This window comes from Mauremys reevesii, linkage group 1 (assembly GCF_016161935.1).
Source record: "Mauremys reevesii isolate NIE-2019 linkage group 1, ASM1616193v1, whole genome shotgun sequence".
In the NCBI taxonomy this organism is placed as follows: domain Eukaryota; kingdom Metazoa; phylum Chordata; order Testudines; family Geoemydidae; genus Mauremys; species Mauremys reevesii.
The window spans coordinates 317,146,346-317,171,649 of NC_052623.1; the positions used below are offsets into that span (position 1 = coordinate 317,146,346).

At 41.8% G+C, this 25,304-nt stretch overlaps 1 protein-coding gene across 1 annotated transcript in view; it reads left to right on the plus strand.

Moving 5' to 3' along the window:
• CPED1 (cadherin like and PC-esterase domain containing 1) overlaps positions 1–25,304 on the plus strand; it is a 221,739-nt gene that overhangs the window by 79,121 nt on the left and 117,314 nt on the right. The window contains exons 6-10 of the mRNA XM_039518767.1: positions 5,784–5,949; positions 10,451–10,619; positions 20,132–20,274; positions 22,106–22,178; positions 24,350–24,514. Coding sequence (XP_039374701.1) covers positions 5,784–5,949; positions 10,451–10,619; positions 20,132–20,274; positions 22,106–22,178; positions 24,350–24,514 — 716 coding nt within the window. The remainder of the gene's footprint in view (positions 1–5,783; positions 5,950–10,450; positions 10,620–20,131; positions 20,275–22,105; positions 22,179–24,349; positions 24,515–25,304) is intronic.

The following is a 25,304-nucleotide window of genomic DNA, read 5'->3' on the forward strand; positions in this document are numbered from 1 at the left end:
ATTCTTGGCTAGTATGCCCTGGCCTTTCACAAGAGTAACAAATGTACCTTCCCAGCTCGTCCTTCAGTGGGGATCTTTGGGATCCTGGTGCCCTTGGATACTTTGGCATATTAATGGGGATTTTTTTCTTTCATCAACTCGGTCATCACTTTTAGCATCTCCCCCGGATGGACTGCCAGTTTTTGGACAGCCTCACTTAAACTTTCCAGTGCTAACTGTGTCGGGGTAGTGTCTTTTCCCCAGCAGTTGCATTCACTAGGCCCCCACTTTGTGTATGGGGGGGTCTCTGCCACAGGAACTTCCTCTTCTTTTGACCACATAATGGCAGCCTGCCATGGAACTTCTTACTGGGCTCTTCCTTAAACCTCCTTTTCATTTCATGGCAGAGGGAATCATCCAGGAGCCCCAGCACCAACCATTCTTTCAGAACCATATCTGGGTCTGGAACTCATTGATGGTCTTGCTGCTCCACTTTGCTCATTCTCTCCTGGAGGTCATACGCATATGCCTGGACAGTTTCACTGTGCTCCTGCTTTCTCTCAAAGAACTCCTTTAGTCGGGTTCCAATAGGTACCTTCTCTACATACACTTTTAGGAGGAGTTCAAATACCTTTTCCATATCTTTCTTGTCTGCTATTGCCATGAACTTTACTGTGGCCTTGGCCTAGCCCTTGAGGTGTTCCTCTATGAAGTCCACATGATCTTCTTCAGGTACAGTTAGCACATGCATAGCTGCCTTCACAGACTTGACCCACTCCTCTACCATAATGTCTTCTGGTCTAGTCGGAAAACTGCTAAACTCTGCGACCTTCTGCTCCCTTGGAATATAAATATTAGGAGGTTTCTTAGCTTCTGCTGCCTGTTGGTCTATTACTGCCTTAGCCAGCGATAAGGGTTCTCTCTGTTCGGTTCTAGCTTCTTGTAATGCCTCAGCTTGGTCTGATAATCTGCGCTGAAGTTCAGCAAACTGGGCCTGTAGTTCTTCAATTCCATGGTAGGGTTCTCAACCAGGCCCGGACAGTGCTACCAGAACTCAATCAGTAAACCAATGGGGTGGACCCTGTGGATAGAATCCTGTTTGTGACGCCAATTATGTAAGTGAGCGAATGGTCACGCTATTGTTGGGATCTTCCTGGGTTATACACTACTGTGTATAAACCTGAGTCCTCACTCCCACTTCCTTTACCCAGAGGCCTGCCTGACTTCGAGGCTCCCCTTCCACTCTCCTGTGTGGCAAAGTCGTCATAACCCCAACAAGGCTGGGCCCAGGATTCCTGGGGGGCTCGACCGCCAACCTTGTCATGATCACTAAGGGCAGGGGCTAGGGCATCCCCACTCCAGGGTGCTCTCTCTGCACTGGACATTTCCCTGACCCACTGATCATTACATACAGTTCAAAGAAAATATTAAACAGCAACCAATTTTTAAAAAATAAGGAAAAAATGGGAAAGGTTAAAGGAAAACACATAACTGTGCTCTCTGGCAAGGGGACACCACAACCAGCAGTCTCTGGAATATAAGGGCAGTTCACAGTCTGTTCCTCACACGTCCCAAGCCTCCTTCTCAGGCCCTGGCTGTGCTGTAGGGATACCGCAGATTGGCCACTTGCTCTGGTGGTGGCCAAACACCTTCAGGCTCTAGGTGTCAGGGCCCTTCTTCCCAGCGTCAGCCTGCCTGTCGGGATTACAATCTCCCTCCAAGTCTGGCCTGCAAGGCTTTTGGGGGCATCTCCCTGCGCTGGGCCTGCTGCCCAGGGTCTCCCCTGGCTCTTCCCAGCTGCTCATCAAACCTGGCTCCAGACTCCTCCAGCTCCAGCTCCACTCTGCCTCAGCACTGATGCTGCTCTGCCTCCAGCCCCCTGGACTGCTTTTTCTGTCCCCTTAGGCTCTGGTTGCTACAGCTCTCCTCCCAGCACAGATCTGCTTTCAGGGGTGTTTGTGCGGCTCTGCTCCCAGCACTGACATGCTTCCTGGGCTGCTTCTCTGGTTCTCTGGCTGGCACAGCTTTGTTCCCCAGCTCAGCTTGGGTCCCTTCTCTCTCCTTAGCTCAGCCCCATTCTGTTCCAGGCAATTCCAGCTCACCCAGAGGACAGGACCCCGCGACCTCCTGACTCCCTCATTAGCCTGTGCACCCTGTCAATCAGGCTGACATGGAGCATTGGCCTTTCCCTATTGCTCCTGGGGACTGTCAGTCTCAGGGTCCTGATTTCCCATCGACCCCTCCCCTTTCTTTTGGTACTGGGAGCTAGCAACCAAGCCCCCACTGAGTTTTAGTAAGGGTCCAACAGTCCTCTTACATTTATCCATGTACCTATTGAAATGTAAATTGAGTATTGTCTTATTCTCAATCACCAGTCTGAGTTAGTTGCAGATGAAGGATTGTGAGATTTAACAAGAAAAGAACAGCAGGGGGAAAATAGCCTCAGCTGGGGGTGCACTTCAAAGGTTTACTGGACTATAACTGGGGAACAAGGAAAGCACCTTGTTGCGCATAGGAAGGAAACGGACAGCAAGCACATTTACATTCATGAAAATAGGATCACAACCAGCCTTGGTTGGATATGCTGCAAAAGGCTTTGGGTGAGATACGACTGCTCTAGTCAGGTTTAGTTTAGTCTCTAGAAAGCATGTTATGATTTTATTTTATATGTAGCACTTTTTTCCATTATCCTTGTTCAGTATCTCTTGAATCTTTGGGAATAAACTTATTGTTGTTTACATTATAAATATATCTCAGTGCTGTGATATTAAGCAAGGTGCTGATCCCCAGTTGAATCACACCAGCTGGTGTGTGCACTGTTCCCTTATGGACAGCAGATCTGGTATTTCTGTGAGTTTTCATTGGATAAAGGTTGGACACTACAGGTGAACACTTCAGCAGGGCTCAGTCTTCTTCTTGCTGGAGGTCATGGGAGTAACAAAGTGACTCACAGCCCGGGGCACCCAGAGAACCCTCACAGGAAGCATTCATCCACAAGTAGTATTTGGCAAAATTATGTGCACTGTACATCTGTTGTAGTCTCATGTTCCATGCCCTGTTCAATGATTCATTGATAATCATAGATGTTCAAAAGCAGGGATATTCCATTTTAGAAGATAACTCTGCTCACTTGTCACCAGTTTCCTTTTCCTTTATGGCATAGCAGTAGGTGAGCACTATTGTGAGCCTTTTATAGTGGGATATTCATGCAAGAAGCAAAATAAAATGAAAAACAAATGATCAGAAGGAATTTTTTTAAAAAATATTTAGTTTACATTGGCAGTCCATTGCAGTGAAGTAACTGGAGAGAAGGTTTGGAGAGGAATGAAAAAACGAGCATGATTTTATTACCTAAAGCAATGGGTGACCAAGATCATAAGCAGAACAAAAGGGGCAGAGAAGAAAGGGAAAAAGTATTTTCTCTATAATTCTACTTTTTTGATACTTCTATGTGATCAAACCCAAAAGCAATGTAATTTATTTATGTGCATTTGCTGCACTGTATACAGCATAACTTTGATTATCCAAGCTTCAGTTGTCCCAAACCCCCTGTCTTGCTAAGTGATATCAGGTCCCTTGATGTGAATTATTATATAGAAAATTTAAATTCCCTCAAGTATTTGAAACTTTAATTTCAAAATCTATTCACTGAGCCCCATGACATTTAGATTAGGATGCACTGCGCATAAAATGTCCGATTCTTCATAAGGATGAATCCTTTATAGGAAACAATACCATATTTGTATATAAGGTGGGCCTGAACCAAAAGCCTTGCTATGAACCTCTAGACAGTTTGGATGCAAAGCAGAATCCAGCTCAGGATCTGAGCACTGCAGGTCAAGCCCATCTCTAATTTGTATCTAACTGACACCAAACCCATAGGAGAGAGCCTCTGAACAGTTGAATGAATCACATAATGTGTATGCAACAATTTCAAAATATAATAGGACAGGGCCTGATTCCTCTCTTTCACCAGTTTTACGCTGTTGTAATTCCAGTGAGTTACTCCTGATTTTCACAAGTGTAAAGGTAAATTGGAAAAAGACTCTGAAATCACCTATGCTTTTTGGATACTTTGCACCAGCAGTGCATCCTCCACTGGAGCAACCAGAGCCAGCCCTTCTCTCTACCCTTTCTATCCCTGAGTCAACTGACTCCCTTTTAAGCCCCGCCTCCAGATGAAGCATGCTCGACATGGTTGGAGAGGCAGGGCCTGCTGAGCCCAGAGCTGCTCTTTCACCCTTTGCTGTCCAGTGAGGGGTTTGTACACCCAGTCACACAGGCCAAAACTTATCCTAAGAGTGACCCTTGGAAAATTACTCTGTTAAAATGCTCCCTCACTTTGAAGAGTGAATATGGAAAAATGGCCCCTTCTTGCTGATCAGATTTGCTCTTTGTGTCTATTCAAAGTCAAGTGAGTTTGACTGAATTAAGTGACTACAATAAGAATTTACTGGGTTTTACTCTTGTCGGTGCTGCAGCGCCCACACAGATGGGGGACTGTTCCTCCCTATGCAACAGCAACATACTGGTAATTGCTTATGAAGTTCAAATCAGTTACCCCATGCAACGGGGTTGCAAAGTTAGCATGAAAGGTATAACCTGAAGATGAACGGTACACACAGGGGGTAACTGAGGGCCTGATTTTGATATGCAAAACCTTTATTACTGGTGAATGATGCATGTGAAGCAAAGAACCCAAATTGACTTTTGGAGCCTACTTTGAATGTGCAAGACTATAAACTAAGCGTGTTAATAAGGAATCATAGAGAGACATTCAGCATGGACCCTCACAATGCTGTTTTAACAGAGGCACTTTTCAGAGATGAGCTGGGTGCTCAGTGAAGGGCTGCTCATGTCGCCCCACTAGAAATTTGATTCTGTTTTTAAACTGATATATTGAAATGGAATGATTCTGCATTAACAGGGAAGTTATACAAATACCTTAATAAACTTAGCACAGTGTGGTTTTACACTAAAATGAGTTCTGGAAATAATACAAACAGCTTGACTTTTCCCTGAATATTACTTAAGAGTCTGAAATGTCTAAAAGTGACATATGTTGGAGTTAATGAAAGCCACACAGGACAAAATAAAGGCACAGTGCAAGGGCTTTTTGTGAGCAAAGTAAAAAAGAAAATATACCACCTACTGGCAGATATCACATCATGACATTTTGATTATTAATAATATTTACTTCTGAGATCTCTGTTGCTACAATATAAGGCTTGCTCCTGCTCCCATTGAAGTCAATGGCAAAACTCCCATAGATTTCAGCAGATACAAAATCAAACCTTATGTATGCTCAAAGAAAGAGTATCTTGTTGTGCTCTGTGTGTAATTAGTGTGGGCAGAGTCCTGCAGTCCTTGTTCAGACAAAGTTCCAATTAATATCAACTGTAGTTTTGACAGTGTAAAGCCCACAGTATTGGGCCCTATTACATCTGAGTTATTCTGGGTTGAGAAATGAGGGATTTCTTTTAATGGAGTGGAGGGAGTTGTGTAACACAGAGTCCTACATTAGCATTGTCATTGGGAATGAACAGAATAGCCAAAACACATGTACAATGAGAACAGTGGCTATGGTTAAGGCTCTGCTCATGCAGTTGGATGGGGACTCCTTGTGGGCTAGCAGATCCCAACACAGTAAGGGAGTCTAAGAATTTATCATTTTACTGAGTCATGTGATAATTGTAGCTCCTCTCTGCATGTTTTTATTTTATATTTCATTGAAAAGGAGGTGACTGCTCCTTTTAACAGTATGTTGACTTATTTATTTATTTATTTATTTGGATTGTTTTCAGGACTGCACCTTCCAATTTCTTTCCCTGGATGCTTGGATCAGCATGTGCTGTCAAAGACAATCATCGCAAGTGGCCCTTCTCAGCCTGTGAAGTCACGTGAGGGTGATCAAAGGACAAATTTTGCCCATCTGTGGTACTTGTGGAACCAGACTAACAGTGCACAGCTGTAAGATAATGATTCTGTATCATCATGTTCTGGATGTCTGTATGTATCTCATAGCATGTTTGAGCGAGAGGCAGTCCAGCAGCACGTAGAAAGGAAGGATCAGAAGCCCAGCAGCATTTTATCTATGCAGGTACTTACATGGCTATCATCACTACAGTATCTTAGGGGCTTGTCTACACATATAGTGCTGCAGCAGCACAGCAGTCCACACTGGTGCTTAGGGTGGTGTAATTTATTTTGCTCTGATGGCTGGTTTATTCACATCCATGAGCGACATAAGTTATGCCAACATAAGCTGTAGTGTAGACATAGCTTTAATGCATACACACATCTTCATATACTGAGATGATGAGGATCATTTAATCACCTAGGTAGATACAGACACACCTCTGAATAATATATAAGTCTGTACAGTGGCAGCTCTATCAACCCATGCCCTGTTTGTGCCCTGGCCTACCCTCCCCTCACCCAATCCACAAGCTCTTCTATGCAGAGAGCCCCCATAAAGCTTGGCTCTGTTTCCCAATCAGCCCAGTTTTTCCCCCTGCCCCCACCCTCCCGCCTTCTCCAGGGCTGTTTTAAGCCCATCCAGGCAGGAGCAGGTGACCACCCTGCTACACGCCCAAATTGTTTTATTATTTTCCTCAGAATGACATACAGGAGGGACAATCAAAATCAGCCTGGCAGAACATGCATGAGAACTGTCTCTAGGCAGATAAGAATTGATCAAAATCACATTCTCTGATCTCTGGGGGCCAAATCCTGTTCTCATTGAAATCAAAAGGAGTTTTGCTATTGAGTTCAATGGGAACAGACTTTGACATCTGGATAGGAAAGAACAAAACCACTCAAGCAAGGGCTATGTTGCTTATACCACAGGTATCAAAGGCTGCTGACTCATGTGAGAAAGTCAGCAGACATCTGATCTTTGTCCACTGCAAGGGAAAAATCAGCAATCAATGAGGCTAGAACAGTCTCTGTACCATATCCAACTCATAAGTCCATCTGCAAAAGGATCAAGGAAATATGAAGGCTCCAGATTACCTTAAAGTCTTCAGTCCCTTGGTTAGAATGCTCCCATTAGTATATGTTCATAGTCCAGAGGCTGGAGCATGAAAGAGGCCAGAGAAGTAAAGAGGCAAAATGGAAATGTTTCCAGGCCAGGGCCTTTTAGCCAAGTGCCAACTAAAGGGAAATCTGTTCTCACTGTGAAAGGTGGTGTTTGGAGTCACATGGGCAAGTTACATGGCCATCACCTGCACCCATATTCTAGTTAGAATGTTCACAAAAAGTTCATTAAGTGTAGACAGGTGTTTAAGTGTAGACAGGGTCCATTGTGAGCTAAGTGTTCCTTAATGGGCCATTTAACTTGACTTGTCCCTTCATGTGCTGGATAAATACCTTGTGGGTGTTACCACAGGAGCAAACATGTAGTAAACATAGCTAATATTCATAACTTCAGATATCAAGATGAATATACATGCATAGAAGTAGCATAATCATAAGTACCAGCTATTTCATGTACATGACTATTCCCAAAAGATGTTCTGAAAAATCACACTCTGCACTTGTCCTTGTTGAACCTCATCAGATTTCTTTTGGCCCAATCCTCTAATTTGTATAGGTCCCTCTGTATCCTATCCCTACCCTCCAGCATATGTATGGGTACGTCTATACTTACCGTCCGGGTCGGCGGCTAGCATTCGACTTCTTGGAGTTCGATATATCGCGTCTAATCTAGACACAATATATCGAACTCCAAACGCGCTCCCGTCGACTCCGGAACTCCACCACTGCGAACGGCGGTGGCGGAGTTGACGGGGGAGCCGCGGACTTCGATCCCGCGGCGTCTGGACGGGTGAGTACTTCGAACTAAGGTAGTTCGAGTTCAGCTACGCTATTCGCGTAGCTGAACTTGCGTACCTTAGTTCGACCCCCCCCTCCTTAGTGTAGACCAGGCCTACCACTCCTCCCAGATTAGTGTCAGTTAGGTTCCAAGTTTGTAAATTGTTCTGGATGAAACTGACAATGCCTGAGCAGTCAGATCAGAAGGAGCTTCATTTGAATAAAGGTGGGCAGATGTGTCTTAGCTCCATTGCTAAGATAAGGAACTTACTGTCAGCAAAGTTCTTGGCAGGTTCCTGAGGCAGCTGGTTTAAGGCCATCAGAGTCCGGCATTATAGTCTTCTCTCACCCACAAAGCTGGAAAATGAGGCATTTGTTTTCTTTGTTTTGCTGCTCCAGTTTCAGTTGACAAAATGTATGTTAGACTAGTTTGGCTGCAAAGAAGAATTCTGTGTTTAATTACAATGGGGACAACACCTGATTCCTGTCAGACTGCAGAACTGGGCTGACATCAGAATCCAAACATCCTCTGGTCAGTGCAATCAGAGGCATTTCTCTAATGATTTGGACTTGATGTGAGGCAGTATGAATGTCATGGATAATTCAGACCAATGGGGAGAAACAGAATCAAAAATACTGTTTAAACACCTCCATTCACCGCACTCCTCCTCTCTTGAGGACTCCTGACCAACTTAACAGCACAACACATATGCTAAAAAACTTAAACAAAGCCCTGGGTGGCTGCTCCCCTGCGAGCCTGGGAAGTGGGAGAGGGACCCCACCACAGCCCTGCCTCCAGGCCTGGAGAGGGTGAAGAACCCTGAGGTGCAGAGGTGAGGCTGGAAGGTCTAAACTATGGCCTGGAGGCTGCAGGAGGTTCTGAAGTGAGACGGGTGAGGGGCTGAATTGATGTTGGGTTCTGAGCAGATGGGTAGTGGGAGCTGGAAGGGTGAACTTAGGGCGGTGGGGGTCAATGGAGTAGGGGGGCTGAACTGATGGGGTGGTAATGAGGGGGTCTGGAGGACTGAACTGAGGAGGAGCTGAATTGAGGAAGATTGGGTGGAGACAGAACTGATAGGAGGCTGGGGGACAGGATTAATTACTGGGCAGGAGAGGGGCAGATGTGGGGGTGAGAGCTCCTGCAGCAGGCACCAAAATCACCTTATCTGGTACATGTGGGAGAGTGTACAACACTAACTGTCACATGCACACATCCTGGGGATGGGCAGGGAGAGTGCAAAAATCAAGAGACTGGTCTAAAAAACAATAAAATCTTTTTTTAAAAGTCTCATGATTTTTGGGCCAATCTCATGATTTTGGGGGGGTCTGACTCATGATCTTTGAACCCTTGATCAATACAATTTGGCAATACAATTCCACAGCTAATTCTTCCTGCAAACTATTGTAGCAATAGACCAATAGCTGGACCTCTATAGGGTGGCCACTGACGCATTCCCGGAAAACTGGACATTCTGGTACTTCCAGGAACTGAATGGCCCCACCTCCCGCCCGCGTGACCTTGAACACATAGTATGTGCAAGGTCATGCCACATGGGAGAGTGCCTTTTTTAAGAATGTGCTGCTCTGCTTCCACCGATGGGACCTTGTATGTGAGGTCACAGTGGTGGGAGCAAAGCAGCACAGGGTTCAAAAGGGCGTCCCCCATCCGATACTGGACAAACAAATCATGCCTGATTTTGTCTGAGTACCTGACGGGGGACAAACCCTAGAAAAACAGAACTGTGCAGTTAAATACTTGACTAGTGGCCTGCCTGCATCCCTATCACTTCTAAATCAAAGCCTGCCAGATTATTATTCACTAATTTATAAAGGGCTATTTCCTTGTGTCATAGTCCATTGCAGTATTTTGTGGAGGTGCTGGTGTTGACTCTCTACTGTTGCTAGCCCTCCACGATTGTCCTGGAGTCTCTGGGAATTAAAGATTAATTTTAAATTAAAGCTTCTGCCATGTGATGAAACCTCCAGGAATATGTCCAACCAAAACTCTTTTCAGTGATGTCATGCAATAACCACATGAGTGTGACAATGGCATTTTAGTGTGTGTGACCCCACTTAAATGTAATGGATCAGTGTTCACGTTGCACTCCCCATCAGTATGGGGCCTGGGAAACTAAGAATCCAATCAGTGGACCAATCCTGGTCATGTGCCACCTGAGGCACATTGTGCATATGTTAAGAAGACTTAAATGTAAGTAGTTTTTATTAAAGATAGTGTAGGTTTTCCTGGTGTTAGCACAGGGCAGAGTTAAAGTTGTTTGGGTGCCTTAACTTTGTATTTCCATTCCTTAACATGTTTGGATTTCTTTAGAATTGGATTTCTGGGCTGGTCATGCCTGTTTTTGCAATAACAACAACATTACTGTAATGTTTTTTACCTATAAGTTCCTGATATGTGCTCTCAGCTGTGACTCCATCTTGCCATAGGTTTTATCTGGGAATTACGATGAAATAAATCCTCCAAGCAGTAAAAACAGACTTGGTGCAAAGCATTGTTCTAAGCTACTTGGTTTAATCTCTTGTGTCACTTCACTGGGGAAGAAAGACTCCTATTTTCAGTATTCTTATACCTCATTTTCCTTTTCATACAGAGGAAGCAAGCACTTTCATAACACTGTGGATTGTTCTTATTTTGCAGGAGTTCTATACGAGGTCCAGCCAGCCACAAGGAGCTCTTTAAAGCTCAAGACCTTTCCATCATCATCAAAGCATATGTACTAGTGACATCCTTAACACCTTTGCGGGCATTCATTCATTCAACAGCCATTGTCTGGCTTCCTCCCAAGAAGAAGCACTTTTCCGTAAAGGTAAAACTCTTCTTTTCTAGCTGGTTCATTCACTCAAAGTGCAGTGGTAGAAAGGCAAACAATTACTTCATTATTAGCCATTGCTACTGAACACAAAATATACTTTTCATGGATAGCTTTCATTGATCAGACAAAAGAGCAGTGTTTGGTTTGCAAAGGAGGAGGGAATATTGTCATACACATTGGGGTTCTCAGGGCACTTCCAAGTTTTGGCTCGGTTGTGTGAGTGCAGTTGTAGAGCTGTTGTTACCCTCTCAAACACAACTGTGCATACACTGCAGTGCTGAAGTTTTTTCTAGGTTCCACTATGGAAGAAAGTAAAATCAGTATCTAAAATAAGGTCTGGTTTTGGATCTTTAATTTTTTGAACTAGAGATGTCATAGAGTTGCACTTCATGGGAGAAGTGGTCACAAACCAAGGGAAATGCTCTGTAAGGTGGAATGGGCCTCCAGTGCGCCACCCTTAGGATCCTAAGGTCTATGAAGATGGATGCTTTATAAACAGGCTTGAAAGGATTAGAATTTAACAGTAAATGCCAGTAAATGTTGCTTTCACTGTACACACACAAATTGTTGGGAAAATATTTCCATCAGTAATAATAGAAATTTACAGCTAAGCAAAGTAAGAAAAATGCACCTTGAAAACTTATTAGAGTTTGACTTAAAAGGATATTCACGTTATGTATTTTGACATGTCATGTTGACAGTTTGTGTTTTAATGGTTATAAAGATTTAAATGTCAGTGTCTATTGTCACTAAATAATTGTCTTCCCCTTCCCCACACACAATTTCATGCAATTCTGGAAACTTAAATTGATACAAACTTTAAAAATGCATAAAGAAATAAAAATCGAATCCTGCCAAGCCTATTTATAAGGGCCTAAAATAGATTAGATCTTGACATCTCAAGGTGGCTGGGGAGGGACCATCTGCTTTCCCCTGTCTATCTTGCCCAGTGGCACATGCCTCCTCATGGGTATCCTGCTTCTCCTTTGTTCAATGTAGTGAGAAACCATGCTTGTGACATAGCAGCTCTTCCTGCAGTGCCAGAGGATCTGCTGCCTTGTGGATCATTCCATCCTTCCTTCTGCAGAAGGGAGGCACTAGGGCTTCTGAGTCTTCTATGGGTTTCATCTGGAGTGTTGGAGTAGCTCAACTCCTGCACCATTGCTTGAGAGTGGAGAGTGAAGTTGCTTCTCCACTTGCCCACAAGAAGATCCCCAACTGAGTCACTTACGTAGGGGGCATGATTTGGGTCTTAATCAGCATGAGTGCGGGCAGACCTCTGCCTCCTCTGAGTTTAATTTCATTTTAAGTTAACTGAAAATATTACAAGTGTTCAGTAGCATCATTATAATCCCGTAACTAGGAACTATCTTGGAGGATAATAATAATTAGTAATTGTGGCATTGCACTCTGGAAAATAATCAGCGCTGAGACAAGTCTTCAAAAAGGGGCATCAGCCACCATTTACAGAACATTCTGGCAGCTGAAAAAGCAATAAAAGTGATTAATAATAAAAGAAGTAGCAGCACATAGACAGTAGTTCCAGTCTGGTTACTGCTTCTGTGGTCCTATATCTTCCACAGCTTTAGACAGAGTTGTCAGAACGGCAAGAGTTATACAAACAATAGTCACCAGAGAAAGCACTTCTATAGTGATGTACATTTAAATGCAAATTAATACAATGATGGAGAACAGGATATATTAGGCTGCCTCTAACTATAAACAGTATTTTCTATATAGAGCTTGAGAGAAGTCAGAGAGACTCCAAGAAATAACCAGTAAAAGTAAGGCACTGTATAATCTAACAATAGAAATTCTCTAAGTGTGACCAGCTAGCATATGTGGAAAATACATAAAGGATTTCTGGGCTTGATACAATGCAGCATCAGATGCACTGTGCAGGAGAAGCAGAAAATAGCAACTCATTCTGGAAATGATAGTGAAAAATTAAATGTTTAAAATAAGTATTTTTCTCCCTGTCTGTAAGTCAGCTATAAACCATTTTGGCATGATCGTAGAGCATGTTTTCAATAAACTTCACAGAATATTCAGCCAAACCTACAATGCCAGTTACCACCTACAGCAGACACAATGAGCCAGGACCTCTGAATGAAGTCAGTGGCGCTATGCCAATTGATGACAGCTGAGGAATTTGGTTCATAATAACTAGAAATGTTCAACCTCAGCCACACGTTTCTAAAATGTGGGATTTCTTTGTGAAGTATCTCTCATGTAAATGAAGGAAAAAATGTGCATTACTTGTTGTGTAGCTCCAAAATGTCAATAGTTTACAATGGCAGTAAGGGTCTTCTGCGGCCTGTTGTTTCACCAATTGACATAACAGGCATTATATAATTGGGAATTGAGCATGCATGCAAAAGAGACATATAGACCAGGAGAAAATTTTCTAGTAGTGTTGTTTATAATGTATCTCTCCTGCATCCTCTTCCCAAGTAGCTCAGTCTCTTCAATTTAAAAAAAAAAACTTGGCACAGACAAGACTGATGTTAGTCCCATGGACTGTCAGCAGGTTTCTTTCTTTCTTTATCCTCCCACACTCTCAGGTGCATGGAGCATTCACCATTTTCCACCATTTATTTTAGTCTTGTGCTGGTCTGTTCAGGCTTCTAGCATGCTGATGGATTGTCAGTCTGTATGAATTGCCTGAAATAATGTTGTACACCATTACTCACATACCTGTCTGATATGAAACTAACTAACATGTTCAGAAGCATATATAAACATTTCTTTGCTGGTCTATTCTGCTATTCATTATTAGTAAGAAATTGACCTGGCACTGGAGTTCACCTTGCTAAAATCTTACTATTGCAGACAAAATATGTTTACTGTAGCATCTGGCCTAATAGGCACAAAGGTATACTAGATGTAGTAAGAATGTGGCTGATATGTTGTTGTTGAGAATTTAAAAAGAACTGAGACTTATTACATATAAAATGCTTGGATCAGAAAAGACATAAGAAGTTTAAGTTTAGTAAATTAAACAACATTGTATGGTTGTGTGGAAAATCCCACCATTTTTTTAAAAATTAAACTATTGTAAATAATTCTTACAAATCACTTTTACTCGTCCTGGTTATAGTGACTGCGGTTTACAGTGACTTTATCCACTGTCTGTGCCTTAAAAAAATATAAACCTTGTAAAATAATTGCATAAGGTACATACCAAGGAATCTATGTCCAATCAGTGTGTGTAATCATTCCTGTTCATGTCAGGGGACATTATGCACTCTCACGGAGCAAATAATTGACACCTAAATGTTTTCCTGTATATTGCCAAGGTTGACAGGCCAGGCAGTATTCACCAAAATGGGAGACTCTTAGGCCTGGTCTGCTAGGTCACTGGGGGTGGATCGATCTAAGGGCTGGTCTACACTAAGGGGAAAAATCGATATAAGATACGCAACTTCAGCTACGTGAATAACGTAGCTGAAGTCGAAGTATCTTATATCGATAACTTACCCGTCCTCACGGCGCGGGATCGATGTCCGGGGCTCTCCATATCGACGCCGCCACCGCCGTTCGGGGCGGTGGAGTTCCGGAATCGATAGAAGCGCGTTCGGGGATCGATATATCGCGTCTAGATGAGACGCGATATATCGATCCCTGAAAAATCGATCGCTACCCGCCGATACGGCGGGTAGTGTAGACGTAGCCTGTGTTACGCAACTTCAGCTACATGAATAATGTAGCTGAAGTCGGCATACTTAGATTTACTTACTGTGGTGTCTTCACTGTGGTAAGTCGATGGCTGACGTTCTCCTGTCAACTCCGCCTGCACCTCTTGCCCTGGTGAAGTACTGGAGTTGACAGGAGAGCGCTCGGTGGTTGTTTTAGCACGTCTAGACTAGATGCGATAAATCTACCCCTGCTGGATCGATCACTGCCCGTCGATCCAGTGGGTAATGTAGACAAGCCCATCAAGTGCTTTGCACTATCTTATGTAATACTTGAAGATTGGACCTGTGTCCAATTGTTCATATTAGCACTTTAATTCTCTGGAGCAGTATTCCCCTAACTACTCTTCAAGATCCTGGTTGTGGCTGATTGGTAACCAAGGGTTCTGTCTTTTTATATTTTGGCAACACTTGCATAGCTTGTCATGTCAATATAGAATTTTTGTATTATATTGATAGGTTTTAAGAAAAGAGATTAACTGATATCAGTGCTTCAGAGTCTTAGAAAATGGTTTAATTACTCAGGTTAACTATTCAAATCTATTCACCCTCCCACCCATCATCTTTTAGAGGAGGCATTTGCTTTCACATGGCTCCAGTCATGTCTCATGGGAGAGCAGTTGGCACAGAGCTCTGCATCATCTGGTGTTTTACCTTATGTAGTAGGTAATATTTTGCACTGCCACAGGACTGGCTGAGAATCTGACTCCATGTATGTGCACATGCAAAATGGGTAGTTATGTGAATGATAGTTTTCTGGGTCTAATTACACGTTTTGTGAACTCATGCAACTTTAGATGCTCATCTTAAAATATTGTTCAGAAGTAACTTTCAAAGCATGCAGTACACTAAAAAGAACTTATTAAAGTTAGTTGCTGTTGTGTAACAGTTCCATGGTGTAAGCCAAAATTACCGACTATTGAAATTGTCTCTTGTGTGTTGTGCATTTGAAAAATTTAACAAACAAGATGTTTTTTCCAAGTTAACATATGTGCAAACAAAACTGGAACAGTATGCTCTCAGGAAATATGCCTTCTAATACAATTTGGGGATCTCACTTAGAGCGGCACATTGTGAAAATCAGGTTATAATATTGCCCTCATGTGGCCTCTTTGGATATTGCCTCAGGACCTTCCAAAAATAGTTTTTAATGTAAAATAGAATTAAAACATACATGTAAGTAAAGAGCAAAACTTCTGACACAACAGAAACTTTCAATATTCCTCCCCTCTCATTTTATTTTATAAGGGTGTTTGAATTACCCAATTTTTACCTTTATTTCTTTGGCAGAACAGACGTGAAAGAGCTGTAGGTATCCTTAACTCTCGATTGAGTTTTGAATTATATTGTGATATAAATGAAATTAGGCCCTGATCATGCAAACACTTGTGCTGGTGCCTAACTTTACTACTGTAAGTTGTTAAGCACTTGCATATGTGTTTGCAGGATCGGGGCCTTAATTTGTAATGTTGCCATAGTTGTTTGGTTCCAAAGTCAAAAACCACCTCTCTCTCTTCCCACCCACTACCTCCAAAAAAATCCCAACATTTTAAGTGAGAGTGTATTTTAGACAGGAAAGAAAGACTATCATCTGATCTCCTAACTCACTTTTTTATGCTCTTTTTCTCGCTTACAAACTTCCAGGAGGCATATCTTTAATGGTGGAAGTCCATGCCACCACAAATCCTAGTGAGAAGCAGTTGCTTATTATTGGGAATTATATTTCCCTGTCCAGAAACAGAATCCTTGGAAGTTTGCCCTCAAACTTCTCCTATAACGGTATTTTGGGAAGACACAAGTCTCCCCCCCATCCTCCCACAACAAGAGGATCCATGAGGAATCCTGTTGATGGGTCACCATTGCTGTTCCATTTCATCATTTCCAAAAGCCAGGACCATGATTAGGAGGCTATAGTTATTCCAGTCCCCACTCAGAGTACATTAAAGTAAATGGAAGTCTTTTTATTGACTTCATTGGGCTTTGGACTTGGCCTTAACAGCAGAGATCATTAGAGGAAAGGTTGTTAGAAGCCTTTTTTCACTTCCTCCCCACCACCAGAAATTTAGAAAACATTCTCAGGGATTACCAGTAACCACTGAAATAAGTGGGTAGTTTAAAATAAAATGATACTCAGAGAACATTTTCCACTTAAATGAATTAAAACAAACTTTAGGTGGGATAAATTTGTGGCTTAATCTATTAACAGTCTTCCTTTAAAACTAGTTTATGTAAGAAAAAATATGCACAAATAGGAAATTTACTATACAAAATAGTTGAATAATGTCTTGGTTTCCACCTTCATCAAGTGCTGTGTCAAAGGTACAGGGAAATGGCATCACATAATAATAAATCTGGGCTAGAAAAAATAGACATATCCAACAGCTAGCACTATAAACTAATAATAAATTACTGCACTTTTTTCTCTGTGATGCATTCTGGAACCATTGTTTTTGATTATGGGTACATTTTTCTCCCATTACATGTTACAACTTTTTCTACTGACAATGATTCATCAATCACTGTAGGTAGAAGATCATGTGTAGATAGATCTATGTGTGGCAGTGTGCAGTACTGGGGATAGAATTATTGTGGAATACATTTCTTTGGTCTTTTTGCACAGATCCAATCTGTAGGTTGGGAGATGCATTCGTTATCCTGGTTTCTCCAAATGTATACGCAAAGAGGCGTGTGTGTGTGTGTGTGTGTGTACACATAAATACACAAATTGTGTGGACTTGGCGAAGAAATATCATTAAGCATAGCTATTTTTCATGTGGTGCAAAATAAAAGGAATGAATTCAAGAAAGCTAACTAGAGGTAGAAAGGCTTATGTTGAAAAAAAATTATCATATTAAGAAGAACTTATTCTTCACTAAAATAAAACACTCAGACATTTTCAAAGAAAAAACTGTCACATAAAGCCTCTGAAGCTATGCATATCCCCTTAGCAGTGAAACTACAGTGGGATCACTGCACAGAGGAACACCGTGACCTTGGCACTCTGGTGTGCCAAGCTGTCTCCATATTTCAGCCCATTATTGCTTAAAATGTAGCCAACAATATGAAAAGGAGACATATACATCCTCCCTTCAGGAAGCAATTCTTATCTCACAGCATGTTCTCCTTACATAAAAGGTGTTATTCTACATATGTCCTCATACATTTATTGCAGGGTTGCTTAAAAGTTAGAAAGCACATTCTAGGTCACCTAAGATCCAACCCACCAGTTCGTACTGGTTCTTAACCTGTTCTGTACCTTTTCTTATTTCTGTTTTGATACCACATTCCAAACCAATTGCCTATGAAGGTGCCTGTACTAGGACATTGAACAAATGTATCTTGCCTTTGACAGGCTTTATATTTGCTAATGCCACACATGATAGGGTAGAGAACCCCACTTGCCCCTCACCGAACCCCAAGCTCTTGGTTTTTTCCACAACCTCTGAAGAGTCAGGAACTTAACCAGAAGTAAATGCTGCACCCATGTTCAATGCCAATGACTTTATCTGCCACCTAGCCAGGAAGGACACAGCCACAATTAGTAAAAGGGACTAGCAAAGAGTTGCTATGAGAAGTCACATGTATAACCCCAACCTTAATATGAGTCCTTGACACTTAAATAACAAAATAGACCTAACTTAACAACTAGTCCAAATGGCCCTCCAGGCTCCATTTTACAACAGAGCACCTCCTGCCTCTAGCACTGTAGTGTGAGCTCGCAGTGGGGAGTCCCAGGCTTGGCTGCCTCTCAAGGAATCTGTCCCCATGTTCACCATGCTGGTCAGGGCTGCTTCTGCTGGGTCTGGACTGCTCTCCCAGCTTGGCTATGTCTGTGCACCTGATTTTCTGTCTGGGTCAATCTCCCAGTGCTGGGGTCTGGCTGTGATTAGGCTTTTTCCCTCCAGCAGCAGCAATGCATGCTATCTGTCCATGCGCTGTAGCCTTCTCCCAGAGCCAATCAGGTGGTCTGCAAACCCCTTCCCTGTTCTTGCTTGATCAGGGCTGAGCTCTTGCTCTGTAGCAGTTCTGCTCCTTCATTGGGAGGTGGGCTGGCTACAAGTGGCATTTCCTTCCAGTAATCTAACAAAGCAGGGCTCTGGGGACAGAGGGTCCAGCTCCCTTCTCAGCCTGCTGCCTAATCAATCAGGTCTATGGGGCTGGCACCTTCACACTGCTGATGTGTCAAGTGGAGGCTCCCAAAGAGCCTCCTGTACTGAGATTCCAGCAGAGCTGCTACTGTTTGTACCTGGCTGCAATGAACCCCAGTTATGCCAGCCAGTGATCTCCAGATCAGCACTCTCTGGCCACATCATCTCCTCAACATACTCCTGATGTGGCCACTAAAATGGGGTTGGGGATAGAAGAGGGCAGTGTAGAGATGTCTAGAACAATTCTACCCCAGGTCATGCAAACCCTCAGCTACAGCAACTTTATGGGTCTTTGGGTTGCTGTGGTGGCACAAAGGGACCATAGCCAGCCCCGGAATCTATCCCCACAAATTCATTTGTAAAGAATATCCAGGAGCAGAAGCTAGCTCAAGAGAATAATTAAATGTAAACAAGCTAAAGCCCTAGTTGTGCCACACTTCTGATCTATCCATGAGCATGCATGTGTGAAGATTGTAAATGGGAAATATTTGATTAAATCATATGTAGTCTGCCTTTCAGGCCTTTAGCTGAATATTCAAAACTCTCTGTGTGTTTTTGAGAATTACAGTAGAATGAAATAATTTGTGTCACTGAGCCCACACAATGCTTATTTAACATGACTGGAAGTTGGTTGGTTGATTGGTTTAATCTAACACCAAAGAGGAGTAAGAAAAAGCATGTTATTGTTGGTTTAGCCAATTCATTCATTTTCTCATGACTTACCCTGAAGCAAAAGTAATTATAATATAACTCCACTGTAACGATGGGCCAAATGCAGCTCCTTCCACTGTAAGCCCAAATACCCCTAAAATCAGCAAGAATTGTATTGGTCCCTGTAAATGTCCGCTGTTGGGGTTCGCCCCTCTCTGGGGCAGCTGGGAGCCAGGCCGCCTCGCTACAGTCCCACTATGTGTGGAAACTGTGCTCCTCCTGTGTTCTGCTCCATTAGCCCTCTCCCTGCTGTGGTGGGAAGGGTGGATTTGGGTGAGTGGTGGGAGTAAGTTTAGGGGGCAGTGGTGTATAGGCCAGTGGATATGCCAGTATGGGGATCAATGGGACTAAACTCTTCATGAAAGGCATATGCAGGAGCCCCATATATGGATTATTGTATTAGTAATGATGTGGCTGGCTACATGATGGGGTGTCGGTGGGGGAAAGATTGATTTCACCCTGACCAGTCTTCCATCCTTTGCATAAAGCTTGTTTACTCAGGCTCAGGGCTCATAGCCAAAGGGGAAGGACATCAGCATTTGGCCCAATATGTAACCAAGAAGAAAGGATTTGGATTTGAATATATTGCTGCTGTCAAGTTTTTCTACTGCAGCAGAACTAAGCATGAGAAGTTTCCACTTCATGTAATATGTTAATAGCAAAATGTTTTATGAAAATGAATTTAGGCTGTGGGACTTCTGTGTCTAAATGCAGTGCCTTCTGGTACCAATTAATGCACAGTTTATTTCAGATTTTCTTCTTTATAAATGCAAATAACTTATCTGCTAGAATATGGAGAGAACATTTAATTTCATTCTTCATTTAATGTGGGACCTGGTAGAAAATAAAGCTGTTATTCTTATGAATTTTGACATCTGCAAGCCTTTTAATGTATGGTCCTTGAAAGCATAGTAGGATAAGTATTTAAGAATTTGTGTAACATCTTTCACAGCTACAAAGATTTTTTGAGACATTCTTCAAATCCAGTTCCCCTCAACAAGCCTTTGATAATATGAAAGAAACGATAAGTAAACTCTTACTGGTAGCTGAGGCATTCAGTGAATCACCCAACGTCGGACCAAAGACCTTCAGTAGGTAAGAAGCTACTATAAATAAATGCTAAGTTATTGTCAAGTTCTTTAGAATATTATGGAAAGTAGTTGAGTAAATAGATTCTGCTGTAACAAAGAAACTGATATTTCATACTTGGTATTAGAGTGAAATAATGTGTTTGGCAAATAGAGATCTTCAACAGCAGAGGCATCCAGCTTTCTCAACTTGAGGGCCAAACATATTATTTCAAAAAAAGTCAAGGAGTTACAATCAATACCTTGGGTCAGATTCTGTGTCCTGTTCCGCTTCTTTTGTATTGCTCAGGCAGCACAAAGTAAGCAGAAACCTCCCACAAATGGGGGAGTCCCCAAAGAATGTGAAGCTGGCATAGCTGTCTCCTGTGCTTCCCTACTTTGAGCCCCTGGCGTAGAGGGTGTGGAGGGATGAAAGAGTGAATTGCTGAAGCTTATTGTACTCCAGCTGTGTCCATTTGGCATATGGTCTTTTGGGGACTGTAGCTGACTGGTGTAAATTAGAGCAGCCCCTGGCAGCTATAGCCAGGGCTGGAGCAGGGAATTGCAACTGATCTGAATATTAGCACAATTTTAGAATACTGTCCTAAGTATTACACCTCAGGATGTATGCCTTAATAATACTGTATCACCTTTTTATTGGATGATTAGGTCATTACAGTCATTCCTACTGGATTTTTTAGTTTTATATGGACCAGATACTTGACTTCTTTATAGTAAATATACATGTTTTATACAGCTACTTGAGGGCCTAGTTGTTGAGCAGCAATAAAGCTCATTATGTGTCCTAAAGCACTAGGAATAGAATATATTGTGTGAGAGAGAGAGATACTGTGACTCTAAATATAGAGTTATTTTCAAAGTTGTGGAAAACCAGCTAGCTTGGGTTCACATAGTTTCACCAAACCAAATTGATGGGTTGGCTGTTTTATGGGACATCCAAGTTTTCATGTAGTTCCAGGCTTGTATGAATCCAAAATCCCACCACACAATTGCAGCAAAGACCATTGGGGTCACAATGAAACCCATGAGTTTTGCTACCTACTCACCCTTATGTAACATCTGTTTTCCCAAAAATGTCATCCATCCAGTTGCAGAACCCCACATTCTCCAGCAGGCACTTCCTTCCTCTATATCGTTCCCCTCCCCCAACACACCCCAAAACCCTCACATACCACAGAATGCACTAACATTAACAGAGGAATACCTAGATTAAAAAGACCCCATAACATTAGAAATCCCCATTCCATCCCGTCTGTGCTTGGTGCATCTGGTGGTGTATTAGGTCTCAGAGTACAATAATGGGCTTCTGAAGCAGCAACAATGGATTAGAGCAGCATTTCTCAGTGCAGCTACTGCTAAATTGGACAGGGAATGAGTGGTGGGCAAGACTGTGTTTATATCTTTAAAGTAAAGTTTAAAACTGGCCAGTGTGTGTGTGTATAACTTCTCTCTACTGGATGGGATCAGTATTGTTAATCTATGTATCAGAAGAACGACATTGCTTACAGTCATGGAGGCTCTCCATTACTCCATTGCTAGCGAAATAGGGTTCTGTCCTCTCTGTCACTGTCCAGTCCTAGGTGGCCATGGATTTTAACACAAAACCTATTTTACTTGGTCTGTTAAAAGAAACAACAGTGAAAAACAACATAATGGCTTGAAGTCAATAGGCCAGCGTCTCAGCTGGTCTAAATAGTATCACTCCATTTAAGTCAATGAAACTGTGCTGATTTTCACCAGCTGAGGATCTAAACCTATCTGCATGTAACTTTATTGAACTTTTTCTCTTTTACTTACAGTTATCTCACATGCCGTATTCTTGTCATGTTTAATTTCAGATGCAGTCTATGTTTTCAAATGTTAACCTTTGACATTGGGTTCAACACCTCCACTTATCCAGTAGTTCTTGAGGTAAGCACGTGCCAATCACATTTTTTAAAACGTATAACATTTTTTAAAGCAAGTAAGTGATCAGGTGGCTGGAGGGGATTTATTTTCAGTATTTTTTTTAATTGTTTCCCCTGGTGTTCGGAGCTTTCCAAACTCAAAGGGAGGAACTGGCCCTTCCCAAAAGAGCATAGACTAAAAAGAAAAGTACAATAGAGAATTGTCATTGATGATTGCCCCCAAACCTCTAAGCAACTATGCACAAATGTACAAATAAATGTGTGAATACATTAGTAAGTGGAGTCTTGAGAGTCAGGGCTGGCTCCAGCTTAGCAAGCAGGTGCTTGAGGCGGCCACTCTGGAGAGGGGTGGCATGTCCAGGTATTCGGTGGCAATTTGACGGAGGGTCCCTCACTCCCACTAGGAGCGAAGGACCTCCTGCTGAATTGTCGCAGATCGCGATCATGATCATGGCTTTTTTTTTTATGGCTGCTTGGGGCGGCAAAACCCCTGGAGCCGGCCCTGTTGGGAGTGGAAGAGTTGTTAAGGGACTATGGAATAATATTGACGTCTACTAAGCACTAAGCACTAAGATCTCAACATCTGTAAACAACCTGGCTAGAAGTCATTGTGGCCTAACGGAGCAGGCACTGGCTGTGGAACGGGGCTCAATCTTAGAGCACAGCTTGGCATAGGTGACTGGAGGAGGCCACGGTCGTGGGAATGGCTGAAATGTCTCCCAGTGCAAGTCTAAATGCTGCCCTAAATTGTGCTGGCTTGTACTGCTCCCCTAGGGGCCATTATGCCTACAAAGATCTATGAAGCATAACATACTCTGACCTCCATCATGCTGCCTTCCGCTTCCCAGACCACCCTGACATACCCTCTACACACAGGAATGTGGTGAAGAGCCCATTATGCCAACTTTGTACCACCTACTATTCCCCCTCCATCAGAGGAATTCTCGGCTGTCCCTTTAGGGCAGCTTTCCAGCTGTTTTGCACTGCTTCAGGGAATTTGAAAAAGCTGTGTCTTCTTTTGTCTGCACAAAAGAAAAAAAAGGAAAAATATATTTTAAAAATACCCAGGGACATTCCAGAAACAAAATAATAATAAATCTTGATTTAAAAAAATCAGTTTAGGTTGCCAAGTGAAATCTGTGCCGTTTCCTATTACGTAATCTACAAAATGCAAAGAAATGAGTAGACATAGTAAACCTTGCACTGTCCACAAAATAAATATAAAGACGTTGTTCTTATCAGGTATAAAGAAATGCATATTTCATCATAACTTAATAACCTCAAGTTGGACTCTAAATAAATATAGTACTTTCATCAGTAATCCTCAAATCAAAACCCTTTTGAAAACAGAAGTTCTTTCTACATGCTATAGACACCTCTTGATCACCTTCAAATGGAAGTCAAAATAAATACATATTTTAGATCATGTTCTAGTAAATCACTAGTGATAAATGCTTTCCTATGATAATATGTGTAACAACATTATTCTAAAAAAAAGCAATTATAAGTACTTCTAAAAGAGATCTACTGTCAGCAACTAAATATTAACAGATATTAATACAGTATTTCTTAAATACATTTGGATACAGAAGTAAAGAAAACAAGAATGTTATATATAAACCCTGATGGAAGTGAGTTGCAGTTGTGTTAGGATTGTGAAATGAATTTCTCTATGATTGATAGAAATTATGTGATTGTTTGTTATGTCTAATGTAAAATGTATGTACTTAACTATTCAAGTTATGCTCATTACTAAGTTTTAAGAACTTGAGTTTTGTGCATAGCATGTAGTCACTAAGCAATCTTCACTCTTAAATTGTTTTTATATATATAAAAAGGCTGGACATTTTTTAAATATATGCTTCAAAAACATTAATTTATACGACAGTGCTATGCTCTTCTCAGTGCACTAGAGGTCAGCAAACACAATGATGTTTAATTGTTACAGAAAATGAAATAGTATTTGCTGTGTTACAATTCTACTTATTGTATCAGAAGTAATATACATAGTAAAATACTACTACTTTATTTGTTTACCATCTATGTGCATTTGATTCCTTTTTTTATTCATGCCATTTATAATTCCTTTGAATAAATAAATAACTCCAGCTTAGATATATCAGGGAACACTGGATTTGATATAAAAACTGTACGTTAATTCATTTTTTTTTCAAGGTGCATGAACACTTTGACTTTCAAGTTGATGACTTGAATTTTGAGGACCAAACTGTAAAAGAATTCCTTCTTGAGGATACGTTCAAGTTTATCTTGTCTAATAAGTCTTCAGCTTCCAGTGTCTTTGAGACTTTACAGAACATTTACAAATTAGCTATGATTAAGGTAAGAATTGATTTTGTAAACATTTTTCTTATTACAAATTAATTGAAAATATTTAATTCTCAATGATAACCTTTTCTTTGTGAGGTTTTTTTTTCTAAACTACAAAATGAAATATTTGTTCAATCAGAACTTTTGGGGGCTAGTCAGAGTTGTATGAAACTGTGAAAAACATATTATGATGACACCTTGCATGGAATTTTCTTTTTCTTTCTTTCTTTCTTTCCATTTTCCAACTCTCAAGAGTTCACATTTTCAAAGCTGCAATAGTGTGAAATTCTGTGTGTTTTCAAGTAAAAGCAGTTTTGCGTAATGATGGGACCAAATTCCCTTTTTAGTATGCAGCTTTTGTGAAATGTTTGTGAATACAGAACTAATTTCAAATTATCTATAAAATGCAAAACAGTCACATTTCAGCACATCACATTTCTCTACAAATACTACGCACCCCTTTGTGCTAGTTATCTCTCACCAGATTCTCTCTTACACCAAACTAACATTGAACACAGCAGACTTGGAAGAAGGAAGAGTTATCAGGCAGCTTGTTTGGTCTCACCAATTCTTTGCCCCAGCCCTGGCTCAGGTTAGTGCAGCTAGGGGGCTGCTCTAACTTTCACCAGCTGGGTATGGTGCCCAAGGGACTATGTAGCAGCTAAATATAGCCAAAGCAAAATGGTCTCCACCTAGGGTATGCAGCAGCAGCAGATTCATGTAGCCATGATATAGCTGTGGTGACGGTGTGTAGCATGGACTATCATGTTGAATGATTCCTTGCAAGTCTGCTTCTTTCAGC